Source organism: Epinephelus lanceolatus, chromosome 22 (assembly GCF_041903045.1).
Source record: "Epinephelus lanceolatus isolate andai-2023 chromosome 22, ASM4190304v1, whole genome shotgun sequence".
In the NCBI taxonomy this organism is placed as follows: Eukaryota; Metazoa; Chordata; class Actinopteri; order Perciformes; family Serranidae; genus Epinephelus; species Epinephelus lanceolatus.
Window position 1 is genome coordinate 23330309 of NC_135755.1, and position 22674 is coordinate 23352982.

At 41.1% G+C, this 22674-nt stretch overlaps 1 protein-coding gene across 10 annotated transcripts in view; it reads right to left on the reverse strand.

The window, feature by feature from the left end:
• LOC117246452 (adhesion G protein-coupled receptor L3) overlaps positions 1-22674 on the reverse strand; it is a 322005-nt gene that overhangs the window by 154621 nt on the left and 144710 nt on the right. For all 10 annotated transcript variants that reach the window (XM_078164394.1, XM_033610365.2, XM_033610368.2 and 7 more), the window contains one exon: positions 16612-16825. In XM_078164394.1, coding sequence (XP_078020520.1) covers positions 16612-16825 — 214 coding nt within the window. The remainder of the gene's footprint in view (positions 1-16611; positions 16826-22674) is intronic.

Sequence of the window (22674 nt, forward strand, 5' to 3'; positions counted from 1 at the left end):
GACTGGACTGAGTTGGTCTTGACTACAGCTCTGTAATAAACAATAAAAACATCAAATGAGGCAACGACAGATGGGCCTTGCAGAGCCACATCCCTCAAGTATGCATTCATTAGGCCACAGACGTGAACTCAGATATGTAAAAGAAAAAAAAAAAAAAAAAAAAAAACAGAAATGCTGGTAGCGAAACAATAATCTCCAGAGCTTCCACAACAGTGACAAAGGCTACATTTAGGGAGCCAATTGTCAAAAAATGTCTCTAAATGCTGTCAAATGAGGATGTCATTGGTGATAAATCACCAATTAGCCTGGTGGTGATTATCAGAACAATTTAATCCATGTCACTCACTTAAGGAAAAAGGGATGCCAAATTAAACTCATCTATTGTCATGAAATCTTAATGCACTGGAAGTCATGCACACCCAACACAGTCCCTCACTGCTGAGTATTTCCATATGGACTGCTGGATATGTATAGAGTTCAAGTGGTACACAGTATGAATATTCTAGCTTGGGATAGATCAAAGTGAATCATGCAAAACTGCTATGAAACATTCATTACCAGGAGTATCATCAGTTTTTCATCTTAAAGATTGATGCATTATGTTTGAGCTTCCCATTGCGTATTACCCACGCAGGTAGGTCCAGCAGCTGGAGATCAAACAGAGGGCTAATTGCACCATTTTATTTGATAGGAGTTTAAAGTTAGTCATGTTTCAAAGGGGGAAAAAAAACAACCAAGACTCAGACAAAATTTAGTTTGAGCTCTAATTAGATAAAGAGGAAAAAGGATTCCAAAATTTTAAGTGCCAGCTTGGTGCACCAGATTACCACCACCATCGCATTTATCACAGATCTATCCACTTTTGCCAAAATGAAATGGATGGCGCAGATGAATGTGCATGAATGAGACCTGGTTAATAAAACAGGTCCTTTGTGGGGTGCTAACTGTGTAGAGTCATCAGAGACTCCAGAAGGAAACATGGTGAAACGGCTCCTTGCCTTGCTCCCTTGATTTCGTCGTATCAGGGTTAGAGGGCATGTGGCGTGAATGTAGATCCCACTTTCCCTGCAAGTAAAGCACCTAGAGACTTTGGATTGCAGCTACTCATTCATGCCCAGCATAAGCTCATTATAAGAAGGGTGATGTGACAAAGACACAAAGAAAAAGAGAAACATTAAAGTGAAATAAAAGAGACTGAGACAGTGGAAGAGGAGTGCTAAGGAGGGCGAAAGGGATTCATAGTCGAACGGTAATTGAGAGGACAGGGAGAGAGCCAGAGAGAGGGGGGAGATAGCAGGATTAAGAGAGGTAGAAAGTGCCTTGTAATGCTGGGCTGAGCAACAACTGGAGGCTTTTCCTGCCAAGCCCTTTGAGCCATCCATCGTTTCAGGAGGACTAGGGCTACCTCATCACAGCCTAAACTCTCAGAGATGAGTCATTTTCAAGCAATGTTCAACGGCGACCAAGCCAGATGACAAACATCACCCTTCACATAGATACAAAAACACACAGAGTAATCACACATTTTAAATATCCATGAAAAATGTGGGAGTCGGGAGTTCTATGAGAGCGACGGAAAACTAAAAAGCTGTGTCCTCTTATTGTGAGACTCTTGAAAACATAACAAAAGCCAGTACGGAGAGCTTAGAAACGACTCAGTGTCCCAGTGTCAGTGATTAAGACCTTTCAGAGGGACAAAAAAACAAACCCAATCAGAAGGAAAACATGAGTCATCAAAATTATTTCAGATGCCATTCATTTCTGGAGGTCACTACATTAAAAAAAACAACTAATTGATATTTTCAAACTAGCGATGCACAAACGGCATAGGTCCACTGAACCTATATTGGTAGGGGAGTAATGACATTTAAGTAAATTCCAATCCACACCTCTTTACCAAAGCCAAGTTGTGTTTGACTTTCGATCCACTGGTCGTGAGGACGGTCTCGAAGCAAAATCCAATTGCGCAAATTGACCCAATCAGTTCAGTTGCATCACTAATGCAATGTATACATTGGTGTGAGAGTTCTGACCTTTCTTACAACAAAGACGGCAATCGTGGCGACCAGAACGAGATGATGTGCAGTGAGGGTATATCTAAAGGTAGCTTTTATTGTCATTAATACACTGTAAGCACACTGAGCTATGCACCAAAGGGCTGAATGAAGTGGATAACAACGAGGAGGGGGATTAATCACGATCCTCCCGGCCAGTCACATCACTGGTCTCATACATTTTAAACAGCTCCGCCCAAGCAGTGACTGACGAAAATGGCTCCCCCAACAGAGAGCAAAGCACGGTGGGAAAATAATTCTGTTTTCTGGGAGGTTCAGAGCAGCAATGTGCAAATACATAGCACCAAAGGCAAGTAACATGCCTTTGTGTTTGCAGAGATACAGAAAGTCTGGCAACACAAAAATCCTCAATTGCCCACTGACTCTGTCATGAAATGAATTATTTATTGCATTATTTCGATGTTTGTCTTTTTCACGTAGGTGATTGATCAGGTTTGGTTCAATTAGATATGCGATAGCGCTGCTGCTGCCAGAACTATGAGTGAAGCAGTTTGTTTAAGCTGTTTATTTGATTGCATAAACAGACAATTTCCCATAATAATCCTGTTTACATTGCTATCCAGGGAGGGTTGTGCTTTTTTTTTTTTTTTTTTTTTCAGGAGATGAATTGTGTGCTCACCTCTATCAAATACAATCAAAACTATTACAATCACAGTTCTGCTGTGTAACATTATACTGTCATTCAGCAATTACAAATGCAATGCTAGTTTTGCTAGAAAAGTTGAATGTAAGGTAATGACTCCTGCAGCTGTTGCCCTTGGCAACCCAGGGTTGTTGGATGAGGATATAGAGAGAAGACTGGTGGGAACAAACAGTCCCAAGATTGCTCAGTGATGTGGAGAAAAGAGAGAACTTTTAAACTGTCTTGAGAGTTTTTACTTTCAGCTGTATGTCCAGTAATGTGTCCCTTAGGAAGTCATCATCTCCTAAACATGATGGTTTGTAGTGCTTAAACTGGGAGAGTCAGCTTAGGTGCACAGAAAGTTTACTGAGTGGCTATTCTGTGGCAGTCTGGTGTTGAATGTTGTCAGATATTTCCAAGACTGAAGTTCTTGAAATAATCACATAAAAATGTGTTATAAATGTTTATATAAATGTGACTACCTGTGGGAAGCTTCTGATTTACGATTCCGTTAGCAAGATTCAGCAATGCATTTTTTATCATGTTTCATAACCCCTGCTGGTAGAATCACCAAATTATCAAGTGATTTCACAAAAATACCAAAGGTGTGGAATCAAGTCACATGGCTTGGGCTTGAGTCACAAATTTGATGACTTCAGAACTTCCAACCATCCGTCCATTTTCATACGCTTATCCGAGGCCGGGTCGTGGGGATAGCAGGCCAAGCTAAGCACCACAGACGTCCCTCTCCCAGCAACGCTTTCCAGCTCCTCCTGGGGGGCCTAGGGGTCCCCCAAGCCAGACAAGATATGTAATCCCTCCAGGGTGTTCTGGGTCTGGCCATGGCCTCCTACCAGGAGGATATGCCCAGAACACCTCTAACTGGAGGCGCCCAGGAGGCATGCTGATCAGATGCCCGAACCACCTCAACTGACCCCTTGCGAGGTAACTTGCAACTTTACTTGGACTTAAACACCAATGCCAGGTGACTTCACTTGAAGTACCTGACACCTTACCCCAAACCCAAAGATTAAAATGTATGTTATTTAAACAGTTCACCACAAATCACTTCATTTCCCATTGTTTCCTGTTCAACTAACATATTCTTTCATTCCCAAAAAGTCTACAGTTAATATCTTTAGATCCACTTTGTCTGAACCAATCCAACAGTATCAATAAAGTTGCAGGAAAGAACCTTGAAGAACTAAAGGTATGTTACTGAGTGCCAAAACTGATACTAAAGGTAATGCAGGTTGTGTACAAAAACTACTCGATGGTCAACTAAAAAAGAAAAAATGGCAGTATGCAAAACATGCCGGCTGAACTTTCAACAAACATGTTTTAACAAAAGAATACAGATTTAAAAAAGCATTTATGATTTTTGTAAATCAATATTTCATCACTCTGTTGTTTAAATGCCATTCCATTTGGTGAAGAGCATAGTAAGACTTGTTTAGGACTCACAATTCAAAACTTAAGACTTGGAATTTGACTTTGGACTCGTCAGTCTTGACTTGGGACTTGACTCTGGCCCTTGGTGCAGAGACTTGAGACATACTTGGAAGATAATGACTTGGATCCACCTCTACAAAACACTAAAACCTCACTACCTTTGCATAGAAATTGAATTGTATTGCATCTTTTCTTCCACTTTATTGCCATGCTAGCTGCCAAGGGCACCAATGCATGGGCTAGAAAGAAAAGGAACATACTTCCAATAAGGTAATGTACACAGGGCATAAATCAACACAACCGTTTACTTAGGTTAGTTTACAATAGACAATGTTAATCTGAAGGAAAGTCATCAGAGGAAAGATGTTAAAGCCAGGAAAGTTATTAAAGGTCTATAGAAGTTGCATGCCCTTTCTATGTTGCAGAGGGGGGAAAGAAATGGATCCACCGCTTCAGGGCAGGAGGAAGAGACATCAAATGTGTATGTTGCCTACTCCCACCTGCCAATTAAAGGAAAAAAAAGAAGAAGCAGAAAACTAGAAGAACAAGGATGAAAGACTATGGAGTGCAGAGAAGGGCAAATATCAGATAGAGGGAGGGAAAAAGCGTAGTCGGCTCCCTGCACTCTGACTAACCACCTGCTCCAGTCTGAATTAGCCCTTTCTTTACTGTTTGCACTCATCCAAGTGAAACTCACTCCCCTAGCTGACAAATGGACTGAGGCCTCCTGCTTCCGTTTTTTAACACATTATAAAACCCCATGTTTAGTGAGCCACCACTGTGACGGCTATTAATCTGACACTACTGTATGACCAGGCTGAGGCATCCTGAGGGTAATATGAAAGGGTGCCTAGTACTTCTGAAAACTCTCAAACTTCTGGATTCTTTGGCAAAGCACTCAGCTTGGAGGGGCATAATAAAGCCTATGGGGCATTCCGCTCCGAATCCAAAAATGGACACCGTTACGGTCGATTCAAACCACTGGTCAATCCGCTCCTCTCAACTCAATCTCCTGAGAGATACCAATCCGCTTCGTACTGTATGTGGAGATGTCCTTAAACATTCCCCATTTGCCATGTCGGGCTTCCTTTTCCGCCTAATCACCACAGAGTCTTGTAGGGGCACATCTGGAGACCTGGGCTGACTGGATGGGCTGCGGGCTTGAAATTTACAGTAACTAATTGGCCAAAATTGAATGCGGCAGGCTCTTATCAAAGAGGATTGGAATAGGGTTGGAGGCAGGACGGGGCTGAAAAATGAGACAGGATAATGAATGTCAGGTGATGTCATCCAATGCTGGAAAAGAATAGAGTGAGGAAGAAATAAACCTCTTTGATTTAAAAAGTCTTTAGGAAAAGAGGGTTACGCAAGAGGCAAACATGCACAGATGGAAAGACGGTTTAAATTCTTACCGTAATCCAAACAACTCCCAAATTTGTTTATTACTTATCATGTTTGCTTTATAGCAAAAGGGAGTTTTTATCGTCTCTCTCTGTCAGAGCTTTTATTATTACCCTTTTGCATATTAATGTTGGCTGCAAAACCACCCACCATTCTCTATTTGTTCGTACTATTACAACAGGCGGTTGTCCCCCGCTGCGCTCATCGGTCATGTTTTTGTTCTGTAATTGTCAGGTGCTCAACACATAATTGTATCATGGAAAAACAGCCTCCAACGAAGAGTAAGCAAGACAAACCAACGACTCCTGCACAAACAGAGGAAGGCTGGTAGAAAAAGCGTGTAGTCGAGACCTCATAGAAACTCTGCTGAGTGATGGATGCAAAATATGCACTCCACATAATCAAATATGCTTCGCGCATGGTTAAAACAAAGTGTACATAATTATATGTATACTTTGCAGTGTATTTCTAGTTTGGGATGCCCAGTGGGAATCAAAGTAAAAGTGGCTGTGGATCTTTCTATATGATTAAGTACCACAGAGCACCTTTTATTACAATCTGCCTAACAGAACCTTTAATTTAAAGCAGCACCTGCGTGATATTTGCACTTCCAACACTGAAGTCATGCATTAATTCATCTGACATCCCATTGTTTGGGGAGTTAAATGTTTATGCAAACCTCTACTTTAAACAAGGGAGGCCACTTCTGATAGAGCTTTGGGGGTCATGCATGAGCAATGATGGTATTAAGCTCACGTCTGCTCAGCATGATAAGCTCTCTCTTAATGTCACTGGTAGCTGTCTATTTGCAAATATTAAAGACTATATTAAGTATTTAAGGCCACTGCATGAATATGAATGTGTTTCAGCTTTTTCTGATGTACTGAGAAACAAAAGAATACATTACAGGTAGGGCTGGGCAATATATCGCTACCGGGATCTTAGACTAGATATTGTCTTCGATTTTGGATATCATAATACTGTGAGTGTTGTCTTTACTGATTGTAAAGGCTGCATTACAGTAAAGTGATGTCATTTTCTGAACTTACCAGAATGTTCCAGATATATTATTATTTGTCTTTACCCACTTAGTAAATATGTGCACATTACTGATGATTACATATCAAAACTCTCCCTGTGTAAATATTTTGTGAAAGCACCAACCTTCTCACAATATCAACACTGAGGTATTTTTGTCAAAGATATATTTGATTTTTTATATCAAGCCCTACATTATAGGGGCGGGAATCACCAGAGGATCCACGATATGATATTATCACGATACTTAAGTCACGATACAATATCATTGCAATTTTAAATACGCTGCGATATGTTGAGTATTGTGCTAAACTATATTGCGATATATTGCGATTAATTACCCTCATTCAACTGTAAATTATGTCCTGAAAGGAAAACATGTTTAATTTAATAAGAAAAAGGTTTCAGTCCGTTCATCTCACCTCAGCCATTGTTGCAGCAGCAGCAACATGTATCTAGTGTACTGCAAAAAGCAACTGATTATATTATTCTAGCAGGCTACCTAAAGTTTAATTTTTATTAATATTAATAATCTATAAAATAAAAAAAATCGATACTTGGCACTGTGTGACAATACGATATTGCCACACAAAAATATTGCGATACTATACTGTATGGATTTCCCCCCACCCCTACTACATTATAAGAGAGCTATGGCCATTTTAAAAGTCATACATGTTTTTACTATGGTCCAAGACATCCCCCAAAATATTAGTAAATATAAACAACTCTCTACCAAATCCAAATACCTGAGTGCTAAAATTCAAATTTGTGATGTTATAGGGCACCGGTTCCCAACCTGAGGGGCCCAACCCCATTATGGGTCACCAGAGCTTCACGGAGGGTCACAGGGCTTTCTTGGTTGTAATGGGTGTAAATATACAGTAGGCCCTTTATCTCAGCATTTCATTCATCTCTGTGAGGAATATCAAGTTGTTGTTGTTGCTGACAAGAAATTCTATAAAAAGTTCTTGGAAATACCAGGAAATCTCATCTCTGATGAAATATTTACAGTACAGCAAATAATCTGCTCAAAATTCATCCAAATTGCTCATTTTACACAAACCTGCAGAAATCCCATTCACTATTTGGGTTAATTATACAGTTAATCAGTTCTATACTGCTATTGTTGTGAATTGAATATGATATGAAGTATCCATTAAATATGTCACAGTCAGGGATCATCAGTTTACGCAATGATAAAAAAAGGGGTCTCTTAAAAGTTTAGGAACAATTGTTACAGGGTATGAAGTCATTAGTTCAAGGTCCATGCAGTGTAATAAATTCAGCGTCATACTTGCGTTTGGCCATGTTGACAAGCTAGTTTGCTGTCTCTGTTAGACAGATCATTCGCTCACTCTACTTCAAAATTAAGTGTTTTTCTTTTTTTTTACAAACTAGACACATTTGTGCATCACTTGTGGTCCATACGGAATGGACCTGTGACCCATTTTTGGACCCCCCAGTTGGGAACCACTGTTCTAGATGACACTAATAGCAGCCAGAGGAGTGTTTTAAGTATATGGGTACATTTTCTGTTTCAGGACTGAGAACCCTACAATATAATGGAGCTCATTTAGGGATGAAAAAGAAAAAACATGCTATGGGTCCATAAAAGCAGGCTCCCATTCATTGTCTATGAAGCTTCTCCAGCCTTTATCCTTAATGACAGCACAAATTTGAGACTGACTACTCTGGTTTATGGCTATGAGAGTAGTTCATATTTGCAGATATCAATTGAATTTTCTTAGGCTACTTAAATAGCTACAATTAGAAATACAATTACTTCCCATAATGCAACTTCATAGCATCTTTCATTAGATCCCCCCAGCCTTCACTTTTTCCAAACACCACATCTCCAGTTTGTAATACAGGTTTTCTGTAAATTAAACATAATGATAATAAATCCAGGACAAAAACAATCCTGATGACGTCATTAGGGTTATTTTTTCCTGGACAGCTCAGTTGTTCTCCTTGTGATGACTAAATTGGACTTATAGTGCATCTCCATTTACTACATGATGCTATCTTTTTTGTCTTAATAACAAAGACTTCTCATTAAAAGCAACCATTGCTTTATTTATATACATGTAAACAACAACCATGGTTATGGTGACACACTATGAAGTAATAACTTCATTTCTGATAAAACACTGTGAGATCCCGTCTGTATATTACAATCAAATGCTAAAAACCAAACCAGGACAAGGGATATGTGGGAGGATATGAAGCAGATGGTCACCCTCTCATATCTGCCTAGCCACCCTCAGAGCTGAGGGCAAGTGAGGACAGGTATGCATGTGCTTATGCTTTTAAGCTGTACGGAATAAAACTATCATGTTGACTAGTTTTGAGTATTTTTCCTTTGCTGCTTCAAGCATAATGCTTCTTGTGCAGTTTCTAATCATAAATAACATACATTTTTAGTTAATAGGAATTGTAGCTTTCACTACAGGCTTTCAAAAAAGTGTCACCTTGATTTCAATATTTGAGTATTTTTGGCAAGCGGGCAAGGCATGGACATCAGAATTTTCCTTTTTTCTACTCCAGAAAACCTGCCCCCATAACAGCCAGCTGAAAATGAGAGGATTTAAATGAAGATGGGCAAAAGAACCGATGGGGATTCTTCAGTTTAATCCTACTCTCCTGCTCAAGCAAATATCTCATCAAATCCTTCAACTCTGAAATAAGGTCAGAAGCCAAGGATAATGAGAGCTGGAACGTATGGGAAAGATCACCAGCAAAGGAGAAAGGATCCTCCCATCTGCTTTCCCCTCCTTATCCCTCAATCATTCCTGTCCCTCTGTCAGCACATGTTTTCATCCGACGGGAGCCCAGTCATTTGTCACATGCATTCCAGCCTTAGCATGGTGAAGTAAATAATGGCCTGGAAGCATTTATTTTCCACATAAACATCATTAACAGGAAGGTTGTCAAATGTCGACTGTCACAAGGCCAGCAGGTTCAAATCACAGGTTGCCGCTCATTTAGTTTTATCGTCCTCGAGAGCCTCATCAAGCTGTGGTATCTATTAACCTTCATCATTAGTGTCATGTGCACAAACACAAAATGCTAGTAGACAAAAATATGTATTGTTCTTCTTTGTTCCTTGAAATGACAAGTGTGATGACACAGCAGTGGGAAGAATCCCAGTGGGGGGAAAAATGAAAGAGATACAAAAGACAAAAGGAGAGTCTGGGCAGATAGGAACAAGAATGTGTGTGTGTTTGGATGTATGTGTTTGGTGGATTTGCACCTTCCTGACCTGCTTTTCTCCTTCAGGGGTCATGCACAAGCCTGCCACAATGCTATCAGCTGTCCCTTAAGGTGCCTGCTGAGGTCTACTGAGATATAAGGTGATATATAGCTTTGATATAGCCTGTAATTACTAGCCGTGAAGGCCACACCGCCTTGGGGAAAGGAAAAGGGGAACACAAAAAGAGGGAGGAGAGAGACACTGGGGCTCTGATGAGAAAAGGGTCACTGTTGTTTGATAGCACAAGCGCCCGGCCTCTCCAGTGATTTCACACAGTGGGAAATGGCATCAGATCTATACATGCTTTGGAGGGAGACAGATTCAACAGACGCCTTAGCTCCCAAACAATAAGCTCCAAAAATAGCCCACGAGGGAATGGCAGTGATTGCAAAAAGCACAGGCTGCAGCATGTGTGTACAAACTATGCAAATGGCCTCAAATTGCGCTGAATTAATCCTTAGTAGTGCGTTTCAATTACAGCATCATTAGCCCCCATCTCGCCTGCATCACGGCACCACCTATAGGTGACATGTTTATCCAGGGGCTGTGGAGTCTGCACAGCCATGATGCTCACAGCACAAAGGGAGGAATGGCTAATGAAAGAGAGCCATTCATTTCATCCTGTCACAGCATGGTGCGAGACAACCTTCATTTTGGGATGCATTACAGCACTCACAAGCTCAGTGGCGTGCTATCACTCAGATACAGGCTGCTATTAGCTCTCACTTAAAAGACCAAACGCCTTGCCGAAGTGGCCCAGTGTACACCTTTTACGAGTGGGCTAAACTAGAAAAGGTAGCGCTCGGGTTTGATAGCTGAATATCAATGGAGCACTCTTAGTGGCTGGGGAAGCGAGGAGGATTGAGCTGCCTAAATGTATATCGACAGCTGAGAGAGCCGGTGATATGGCTGGGCATTTGCCGGTGATGGATGCGAGCCTGGCACACAGACTAAGCCAGCAGCAGCGTGGCTCATCTTCAGACGGGATGTGAATGCTAACTACCACGCTTGCCAGTCACCACGACTTAACTGGTGCCAGCAGGAGAGGCAGGTGGTACACAGGCGAGGGGAAAAAAGGGGGCAGAGTCCCACAAGGGGAAAATACTACCAGTGCATTCACAAGCATGCTGATTAGATTTTAAGGTAATGCTGAGATTATTACACCTTAACCTGTTTATCTTTGTTAAATTAAACATAATCAGATTAGATTAGTCGCCAATCTTTTTACTCACTCTGCAGTGTCCCAGTTCCATACCACATACTAAATATATACAGTTACAGCAGGTGGAATACAAGAACATGCTTTGCCATTTTATACCAACAGGAAATTAATAAATTATACGTCAGACATCGATCAAATCGCAACTTCAGAATTCAAACACCAATTAAACTTCACAAAAAGGGAGCAAAAGGGTTTTGTAAATATTTAGCATGTGTTTTTTTTTATGATCTTTCAGAAGCTGCTCTCACCCTTGTTAGCAATTTATTTATTTGTGTGCAGCTGTGAGTAGTGCCTCCATCTTCTTTGTGGACTGTAATGAGGGAACCTACATCAAGTGCTTTTTGGTGTACATACTGGCTTCTTTGAATATACTTAATTTTGTCACTTTTCCAGTGTGAAAATACATATTTTTCCTCTCACCTGTAGTGCTATTTATCAAACGAGACTGTTTTGGTGTGAGTTGCCGAGTGTTGTGTGCCTTCTCTCCAACATAATGGAAGTAGATGGCGCTCAGATTGTGGTGCTCAAAGAGCCAAAAAATACATTTGACAAACTCAACAGCAATGTTTCTTTCCAGAAATCATGACCTGATTACAATAATCCACAGACCTTTTTGTGAGCAGTTTCACTTTCTACTGAACTACACACGCTGACCTTATCACTGTGCAGAAGGAAGCTCACCTAGCGCCACTGAGCTAGCTAATGTAGGACGCCATTAAGGTTTCCATCTTGTGCTGTCACACGCATGAGACTCTCGCCCATGAGTAGATGCACGCTTCCTTCTGTGGTGTGATACAGTTAGCAGGTGTTCTGTAGAAAGAAAATTGTTCCTATATTAAACTGCTCACAACAAGGTCTGTGGATTGATTTCGAGTAAGCAGGTCATGATTTCTGGAAAGAGTTTCTGGTGACTTTTTCAAATATTGAGCATAGTGCTAGTTCAGGCAGGACACGATGTCAAGCTCAGCTCACATCCCAACTACATCAGCTCATCTCAAACAGCCCAATCAACTGATGGAGCAGCTGGTTGATGAAAGGGAGTCAGCTGATAGATCACATGATTCCTTTCTATACAACCAATTTGCAAATCTCATTCAGGGCGCCCTATTTAAACTGCTCTGGCCTGCCTACTGTTGCTGCTTCCTCTGCAAGCTGCTCTGCAACCCGCCTCCACCCCAGCTCCTCCTTTTCATGCTGGGTCTGACTTATTAATGTAATTTCTGTTTGTCATTGATGCTGGCTCTGTTCTGTTCCCGGGGGGTCTTTGCCGCTGCTGTGCGTGCCTTTGGGTTTCTATGTAGGCACATGGAAGGGCAGGGAAGTTTGCTCTCTTTGCCTTAAGGCCTTCCACATAGGCCTACGCTTTCTGCGTAGGCCTAGGAAAGGCAGAGAAACCCCAGAACAGAGCCATATTGCCAAATATCATACTGCCAATAAAATATGAATGAAACAAAGTTTTCTTTGACTAAAGTGTTCCTGACTGAAGTATTTTTTGGCGCTTTGAGCACCACAAGCTGGGTGCCATCTGGTACATTATACTAGAGAGAAGGCAGACATCTCTATGGCTGATATCTCCGACACTCTGCTATCTGCACCAAAACAATCTAGATTGACAAATAGCACTACAGATAAGAGGAAAATATGTATTATGTTTTTTGGAGTAAACTGTCACCTGAAGTTAAATAATCAGAAAACTTTTCCTTGCAGGTCTTGTCACCGCCATTGTGGGAGAAGGTTGAGTCCCGCTGCTCTTGAGCACCACTTGAGTCCCATTCATATTAAACATATTTAATATTTACAGATGCCTTGCAGATTGCGTCACTAACACGCTGGCTTAATGAACTTTCAATAGTGTCTGTGTAAGAGGATAAGTATGTCTGATAGAGTCTGACCGATAAATCAACTTGGCTGATAATATTAATCAATAATATCAAATGTACATGTATTTTTATGTACAGTATATAAAGCTGATTAGTAAGAAATAAATGTAGTACAGAAATCCCAGGGTTATGCATGGTATAATTGTGAAACAGTGTCACTTTTGCGTAGGCTGGTACTACACGACATAAGAAGTTTCTTTTTCATCCTTAAAGACTCTTTTCAGTGTGTACCCTCGCTACAATTCTTTATAAAGACATATTTAAGGGATCCTTATCAAAAATGCATGTTTATGTTCTGTGTTTACATGAAAAAAATAGATACTGGGAGATATATCCTTATTGTATTTCTTTAAACTCTCATTGATTCTATTGATCGGCGCTATAGTATCTATAGAGAAACTATGGCACGGCTGGCTGTATTTATGCAAATTCAGCCCGACAAAGAACAAAAAACATCAATGAATCCACCTCTTTTCTGTCTCCCTTTTGTTTTCTGCAGTCTGCAACACGTCCTTCCAGACATCAGCCCAGTAATCAAACAACTCATGGAAACCACCATTATTGTGGAAATCAGGTTACTGCGAAGCATGTAAATGCTTTAATCACACTATTACATTGTTTGGGTTGTTTCCAGTGATTGGGTAATAGTGTGCATGTAAACATACTGCATGATCAATAGAGGGGGAGGAAGGAGACAGGAAAGAGCAAGACGGGGGAGGAAAATCCAGCTAAAATATTAATGAAAGAGAGCGCTTGCATCACTGCTGATATCGACTCATTGGAGATTATAAAGTAGACAAGCTACTGAAGAAAAAAAAAAAAGGATCTGGGGTAATAAGAGAAGAATTACAAAAATCTCGTGCTTCCAAGTCTGATCAAAGCACGTTAGTTATAATTAAAAAAAAAAAAAAGCAACCCTGTAAATGACCTAAGACATATATATCAACATGTGACATCGTGCTGTGGCTCGTTCTTTCACGCATCACATTATCACATTATCATCGCTACACCATACATCTAAAAGTCAAATCTTTATGCCCTGGCTTCAACCTCGGCCTGATCACAAGTCTTTGAAGACTTCCTCTGTTCAAATTGCTTGCTTCTGGTTCGCTCTCGTTTTCTTTTTAACCCTAATGAGCTTAGCCGCAGGTGCCTAGCAACGGCTCTGACAGCCCTACAATGAAATAGTCGGGGGTGGCGTTCGTTTGTTGTGCTAACCTCTGCATGCTAATGTGTAGCTGTGTCGCTAAAGCCACAAATATCACTGAATGCTCTCACCCCTTCCCTGCTTTGGCACCCCTCCCTCCCCACCCATTCTCAATTCATACCACCCACACCTTTCATCCACTTAGCAACTTCCTCTCCCAAGACAAAGTGCTCTGGCTCTGAATCGGGGTTGTGGTTACCTTTTACCATCACTGAAATGCCCCCGGTAGCAACGAGATGCTAAAAAGATTTGCTTTTTCCCTGGTACTTTATGTTAGTTTTGTGTTCTTGACAGTAGCAGGACCCGTTGATTCATTCCTGCAGGGATTTTTAGTCTGAGTGGGCGGCTGGAGAACAAGGGAGCCGCAGGGTGCATCAATTATCTGACAACATGTTTCAAACTACCTCTTTTTACCATCAGCTGCTTTTCACACAGCTGATTATCTGAACTCTATGGTACCAAACTAAAAAGCCAAGAGCAATTGTTTGATAAAGCCCAAAGGTCCATTAGAATTCTCAAAGGGGTCCGTCCAATGTGAAACTAAAGCTTTGGAAATAAAAAGAGGTAGACAAACGTTAACACAGAGTAGCAATTTAGATAAAGTCCATCCCTTCTAAGTGCTGCAATAAGTCAACAAAAGAGCTGCAATGGACTATACATGTTTTCCCTCCACACCCGCCTCGAGCTCTACATTTTCTTGAATCCAGACTACTTGGTTAAAACCCCCGAAACTTGTGTATATATTACCTTAATGTTCCCAATCCATTATACCGCAAAAACTAAAGCAGGGTAAGACTACACTGTGTCTGCCCTGACAAATAGGTCTCCAGGTCCCGGTTTGTGCACAACAAGGTCATAACTCTGAAAGCAAGACTCACAAGTGGCGGCAAAGCTAATCGAGCGCATTCCTATTTTGACAAATAACTAATAATGTAATCATGTTATGGTAAATTAACATTGATTTGTGACAGAGCAAAATTATGACTGATATGGATTAATCCATAACAGGGACATATTACCAAACCACCCAAAGACAAATTTTTGTATTCATATTCCCAAAACTCCAGTGACTTCACTGTGTAACCACCGCCCTGTGTTTTATATTTTTTGCTAATCTCATCAACCAGTCCTCACATTTATCATACAATTCATAAAGATACTATGTGCTCTATATTTTAAAATCTAAGCTCAATTTTCCCACAAAGCCATGACATTTCCATAGTCTCTGAAGTGAGCAAGATCGATAAATGCAGTTGTTCCATGAAGAAAAATACATCTCGAGGAGCTGCGTTTAATTTCAGCAGACCTCAGGTGGTGTGAGTTACAGCATTTCTCATTAACTGAAGATTAGCTTATTATGTTTTCCAGATTTTTTCAACAAACACATCTACTCGAGTCAATTACTTAACAGCGTAAAGCAAATTTTGCTTGGGAGTGTGCCTTTGTGTGTGTATGTATTCAAACATGCAAATATTCATGTTTCATTATCCTGAAAGGGGCTACAAGCAGCCCACTTTTTATTACTGTCATTTGTTGTCGTCATCTACGGAGCTTTAAAATGACTTAATATGAAAGAGCTTTGAAATGTGAAACACCGACAGTATAAAAGAAAATACATTGTAAATCATGTCGTGTTTAAACCCCAGATATAAATCAAAGTCAAAGTGAAATTTGTATTCCCCTCACTCGTGTAAGGAAATATAGAGAATGATGTACTGTCCAGATTCCAGCTAATACCAAACAGAGATTTTTTATAAAAAGAAAAAGAAAAAAAAAATCTTCCCTAGACATCCTTGGGGTTGTCTGTAGTTTAGCATCGTTTGTACATGTTTTTACTTCCTAAACCCTGATACCTTAAGGGAGAGTTACAAGAGAACGTGGTGGTCTGAGCAACTGGGCCAAACTTAAGAAAAGAAACTGGACTTGGTTCTTGGACAGAAAAGCAACTGGTTTTATATTTATATACAACACAGTGGATGCCCGTGGAATGATCGTCTCAAACTTAGAACCTTTTAGGACATTTTATGAAACTTTCGCAGAGACCCTGACAAAACCATTCTTGGATGTACCTTTGGACACAAGATGTGCTATCAACCTCTGGAGCACGCCATAGCCCTGTAGCCTATGGGCGCTCATTCAAAATTTTAACTATAAAGGTTTTTTGTTTGTTTGTCTTTTTTAGGCACTATTTTCCTTCTACCGAACTACACCCCTAAACCACATCATCCCGTGGAAAGAAGAACCATCTTTTGCTAGTTCACCTAGCACCACTGAACAAGCCTATGGTTATGTAGTTTATGTAGATGCATGCTAGCAGGTGTAGTTTGGTCAAAATAAAACAGTTCCTACATCAAACTGCTCACAACAAGGTCTGTGTGATTTCTGGAAAGAGACACTGAACTGTCCCTTTAAGGCCATTTGCCAGTTTTCATAAAAATCTATCAAAATGTGACTTTACCTTTGCGACATGATTTTGTATGCATCTGGAAGGTAACACCGCGTATTCTCCATCTGTGCTGGGTCTGCGTCGCAGATCTTGTCATCAGTGCGGCCGTAGTTGGCGCTCTCAATCATGATGACGTCCGTGCCCGGGCAGCGCAGCTCGATGGGATAGCTCTCGCACGACAGCTCCCTCCTCACCACCGCCATGGGGATGGGTGCTCGACTGAAGGCTGCAGAGGGGACAAGACAAAAACAAACAAACAGCATATAAGTATAAGTTTTCCTGATTCCTTTTCCACTTTGCTTAAATGATTCCTGCACTTAAGTGAGAAAACAATTTCATCCTAGAGTTGGGCTGGGTGAGACCTGAATAAAAAAATCAGTATATTCCTGCAGGAAAACAGATGGGCGGACCTGCAATCAAAAGGTCTGACACTGAGACATATGAGAAGAGGTTGTCCACCCTGGTCTAGAGAGTGTGGGCAGACGGGACGCTGGTTGTTTGGAGTGGGAGGATGAGCAATACCACAGGGGCCCTTGGGAGGCCAGGAGTTGTGGAAAGAGAGAGTGCGAGATTGACACAGATCAAACATAAGGAAATAGACACGGTGTTTGCGTTTGGCTGTGAGAAAATAAACATTCATTACATGGGCATTCAAGTGAGAAATTAGAGACAGACAGAGACACAGAGACAAAGAAACCAGAGCAGAGCGTGCCTCATGTAAATTGTTGCAATTTCCCTCCAGACTTGAATCTATAAATCACAGAGGCTGCTTCATTCTTTGTCTTTTAAGGTGATACAGTGCACTTCATTTAAGCACACAGGGGCAGGAGGCAGAGGGTCAAAAGGTGCCCGTTGCCTCAAACCAAAGCTGAGCTGTTTGGCCAAAAATCTGCTGTTTACCGCAGAGCCAAGATGGCCAAGATGGCCAGGAGGGCCAGCAGGGCCAGCAGGGCCAGCAGGGCCGCGCGGCAGCGGTTCGGAGTTTGCTGTTTTCCTTTTCCTTGACACAGGCGCACGCATGCACGCCCACACACGTCTGTAGAGGCTCACACTCGCGCGCGAGCGGGCATGTGCACAACAGACTGGAGGAGTTCTGTGTTTACAGCGAGAATAAAAAATGAGCGAGAAACATAAACATTGGCCTGAGTGACTGTAGGAGGACTGTGGCAGTTATAGATTTTTTTTTTTTTTCTATAAACATCCTTTGAGACCAAGCGTCTGAGCTGCGAGAGCCACCGCCAGATGACGTGCATCGCGGACATTCATCAGGGAGCAGAGACGGACAGAGAGAGTGTTTCCACATGTGAAAATGGGGCTTGGCAATATCACCTGAAAATCAATATCATGATGAACTGTCACATTTACCTCGACAACAATAAATTTTGCCAGAATAGATTTTTTTTTTTTTTTTTTAAGCAAGAGCACAAGATTCTCTTGGTCTCATCAATTCATAGTGTTTGACAACATTATCTAAACTTAAGGTCCACTTACTAGCTTTTTTTTAGCTTTCAACTGCAACTTAATCCAATGATCATTTGTCATTAGACTGAAAAAAAAAAAATTACTAAGTGGCCCTTAAGTTAAAATGATTGTGTCCACATATTGAGAATACATTCGAAAAGCACACTTATGGCATCAATCATCTCATTCTGCTTGTTTTAGAGTTTGAAAAGGCAATTGCCTAAGTGATAAACTGCCCAGTCTGTGTCTTGGCATAGCATGAAGCTCTTACTTCTCAGCTACCATTATAATATAAGACATGGTTATGATTCAGGTGTTGGTAAAAATCCCTCGTTTCCTCTGGAAGCTGTCATAATGACTATTTTCCGACAGAAGTTACATTTAACTTTCTTTCAGCATCGTGTTGACTCATGTGGCATTTAAATATTATCCATGTTAGCCACAGTTAATTATATATCTTTAAACAGCTAAGTGCAACAGTGTCGACATGACTTACTCTATTTGGAATAAAAAGCACACAAAGAATGCCGGCAAACACTGGGAAACACTGCTTGTTATACTTGTAGGAGCATTAAAAGGGGTATGCTAAAAATGACAGCGTGTCTGAAGCAATTTACCAAACATATGGTCATGGCTTAAAGGGACAGCTCACCCCAAAATAAAAAATACATATTTGTAGCCTGCTGAGTGCTATTTATAAGTCTAGATTGTTTTGGTGTGAGTTGCTGAGTGTTGGAGATACCATCCGTAGAGATGTCTGCCTTCTCTTGAATATGATCGAACTAGATGGCACTCAGCTTGTGGTGCTCAAAGAGCCACAAAAAATACATTTGAAAAAACTCCACAGTAATGTCTCTTTCCAAGAGAGACCTGGCTAAGGTAGCAGCCTTACACATTAAAAAATGCAACAAATACAACATGTAATGCAAAAATCTACAATAAAACAACAACATCCTTTACAATGCCCTTAAAGTCATCACTGTATATAAGTGTGTCTTGTTCGCAGTTTTGTTTAGGAATTGCTTTTTTTCAACCGAACCACACCCATCAACCACATCATCGTGCAGAAGAAAGTGTGCATCTACTGCTAGCTCACCTAGCACCACTGAGCTAGCTAAAATTACAGCTCACTTGAGGAGGACGCCATGAATGTTAACATCCTGTGCCGTCATGAGCACGGGCCTATCATTGATGAGTAGATGCACGCTTCCTTCTGTGCTGTGATACAGTTGGGGGGTGTAATTTGGTAGAAAGAAAATAGTCCCAATTATCTTCTGGGGCTTTGAGCACCAAAACCCGATAGCCATCTAGTTCCATTATATTCTGAAGAAGTCAGCTGATATCTCCAACACCCTGCAACTCATACTAAAACAATCTAGTCTGATAAACAGCTTTTCAGGTAAGAGGAAAAGTGTGTATTTATGTCCCTTTAAAGCTGCTCTCTGTAAATATTTTTTCATTACCAATCAAATCTCCTCTGACTGACAGAGAATTTTAGCACCTTTCAGCTCATTGTTTTGGTTTTACAGCCCACAAATTTACAGTTCCGTCGTGTCTGCCATTTTCCCATCTTCAAATGTCATTAGGTACCACTTCTAATCTTACCCTAAAAATAAACCGCAAACATACGAGGAGAAAACACAAAGACACACAGTGAGGTGAAACAACAAAAGAAGCCCCTCATTATCATGTCACTTCATTTTGTCTCCGAAACCATTCAAGACCCCAACACGGTAAAGCGCAATGCCATGGAAACATCACAAATTGGAATAATTGTATTCATTCTGGTGATGAAAGCCATCAATTATCTTCCTCTTAATGGGAAGATTTATTCCGCCCCCTGAAAAGTACTGGTCCGGATCACACCAAACTTCTTCAAAACTGACAACCACAGAGAGAAAAAAAGGGAGGAATATAGGTTGACTGAGGCAGGTGCATTTAGATGAATGACAAAAGAGTAATTGATTCTGAATGGAAAAGAAAATCTGGCTTTGTTTATTGATCTTCACTCTTTTGTATGTGGTTTCTTCTTTTATTGAAAGCTGCCATCCAACGTGCAGAAAAAGCCCTTTTAAATAGTTTCTATTATACAACCTTGTATTATGAATCTTGATTAATTTGAGCTCTATGATTTTTCTCTATGAATAATTCGTCCACGCCTTGTAACCTTGTAAAGGCAATTCATGCCAGCGTCCCTAAAAGAAGCATTAAAAAAACATCAGAGAGGAGCAGAGAAGATGCCGTCAACATGGGCACCAGCAATCCCCTAATGTAAGCAAGTAAATGCATGCCAGTGGTGTCTCGGATTACCCGCCTAGTCAACAACTGTAGTGTAATTACATTTGTGCCCGGAGGCGGTGATTGATAGGGCTCATATTCCTCGGGTGCCAGAGCCAGCATCCTGCCCCACTCGCACGTATCGCTGCCTACCTGTACACAGCATTGACAGGGCTATCGAAAATCGAAATAGTCTTATTGAAAGTCCATCCTCTTATCTTGGGTCTATGTTCTATTCACTTTATCTCTCTTCCCCTCTTCTGCAGCTAATACTTTAGAGTAGTATTCATATGCAGAGCGTATGTCTTTTTTCTCCACTGCAGATTCTCCCTAGATAATTTCTCTGACAAGCACACTGCAGAATGTGGAGGGGAAGTAGTTTGGGCAAAGCAAACTGTAAGGGTCAGGCTGGATACTTCCATTACTTTCATACCACGGAGCACTGTTTTTAATCATGATGCTTGCAAATGACATAACTCACAAATGAATATTTCCCAAAAAAAAAAAAAATTGCAATTACTCACCAAAAAGGGCAACAGAAAGGTCAGAGAGAAAAATGGCCATTTGGAAAATGTCGCTCCCTCGCAGAGCTTTTAAAAATCACTCCGAGGGGGAAACGCTTTGGAGTTCTGATTGTGGGTTTGTTAATAGTGATAGTAAGCAAGAAGGGAGAAATTTTTGCTGTTAAAGAGCAGAGCTTATTCTTGGGTCACTGACACATTACCTTCTCCGAACCACCGGGCATCGAATTGAGTAACAATGACATTTAAAAGTCATCATTAGTAACAAAACAGGGGCCTTCGGGGGCTTGTATTTTCATTTCGTCTCCCAAGAAAACGTGTCAGGGAGAAGGAGTTAAGGTCAGCCACCACACATTATTACAATGAGCCCGTCTAAATGAGCATCCGCCGCTCGGATAAACAGATGTCGGATGCATTTGACAGCTCTCAATAACTGTAACATGCTTTTAGAACACTTTCAGCCGTCAGCTGAAGTGTGTAAGCTCACACACAGCGGATAATTTTCCAATAAACAATATTGCTCCCTACAATTAGGCAGCCGCCTGGCAAAATGCCGAATATGTTCCCAGTAAAGGAGGGAAAAAAATTGTTTAGGCTATTAAAATGTGAGGATGTAATATTTTATTCCTGAAAAAGGAGTCTCAGTTTCTGCAGCAGATGAAACAAACTGAAAACTTTGTGTGTGTGCGCGAGGGGGGTTGCATTCAAATGAACTCTGACTTCATTGAATTAATGCAAGATAGATGGAAGAGAGAGGAGGGGATGGCGAGGGAGCTGATTCAACAGATCAAATGTCTCTTTTTCTACCGAGAATCGCTGGATGGGTCCGACCCCCAGAGCTGGTGATTAATTAGCGCATGACTCTGGATACCGTTATTTGATTAGACCAATGGCAGCCTGTCACACCCACTTCCTAGTTTGCAACAAATGACATTTTCTGGGGAGGAAAAAAAAAAGAAGTCATTTGCAAGACTACTTTGAATTGCAACTCAGAAAAAAAAGTAAAGCATTTTCAATAATGCATGAGGGATTATTTATCTTGAAGTGAGAAACAGTTCAGGCAAATTGTTCTCCCAAGTAAATTACGTTTACATATGGCCTAAGGCAAGCAAAATCTCAAAGGCTTTTACACGGAATGCAAAATTATCCAGGAACTGAACTGTCAAAGAACTCTGCAGATAGAGCATTTAAGAGAACAGCATCAATATAACAATGCTTGAGCTTCATGAGAAGTATTCCAGGCCTCGGATTTGGTGCAATCGCTCTTGCTTGCATTGCAGAGGTGGTCAGACAACTTCTGAAAAAAAAGTTCCACAGCTTTAAAAATGAGACTGAATAAGCCATTTTGTTGGAACGTGCAGCTGGCTGGCTGACAGACAGCACCTCTGTAATGCTGAATTCATGATCTGACCGCGGGTGCGATCATGACTGACTCCTCAAATCGACTTGATGGCTTCTGACACTTTGACCAATGATGCTGCTAAGCACAATTAGCATTACTCATTATGACAGGACCCAGATATCCATTCAACATGCCGAATGAGCGAGCCATTTGTTTTGGTTCGGCTCACGTTCGCTGACACACATTTGAACACATTAATTGGCAACACACCACGCACTCGCAAATTCCAGCAGAGGGGAAAGACCGATGGTGCTTTTTTGCAGGGCACCGACGTGCAAATGCGAGTTTCAAAGCGTCAGTCAAACTGCCCATGATGCCTGGAGGGAAATTAGCTCCTCAGTGTTAACAAATTAGCTCAGAGGGAGGACCAGATACAGTGCAGTCATAATAAACCACTGCACCACACTGGATCAG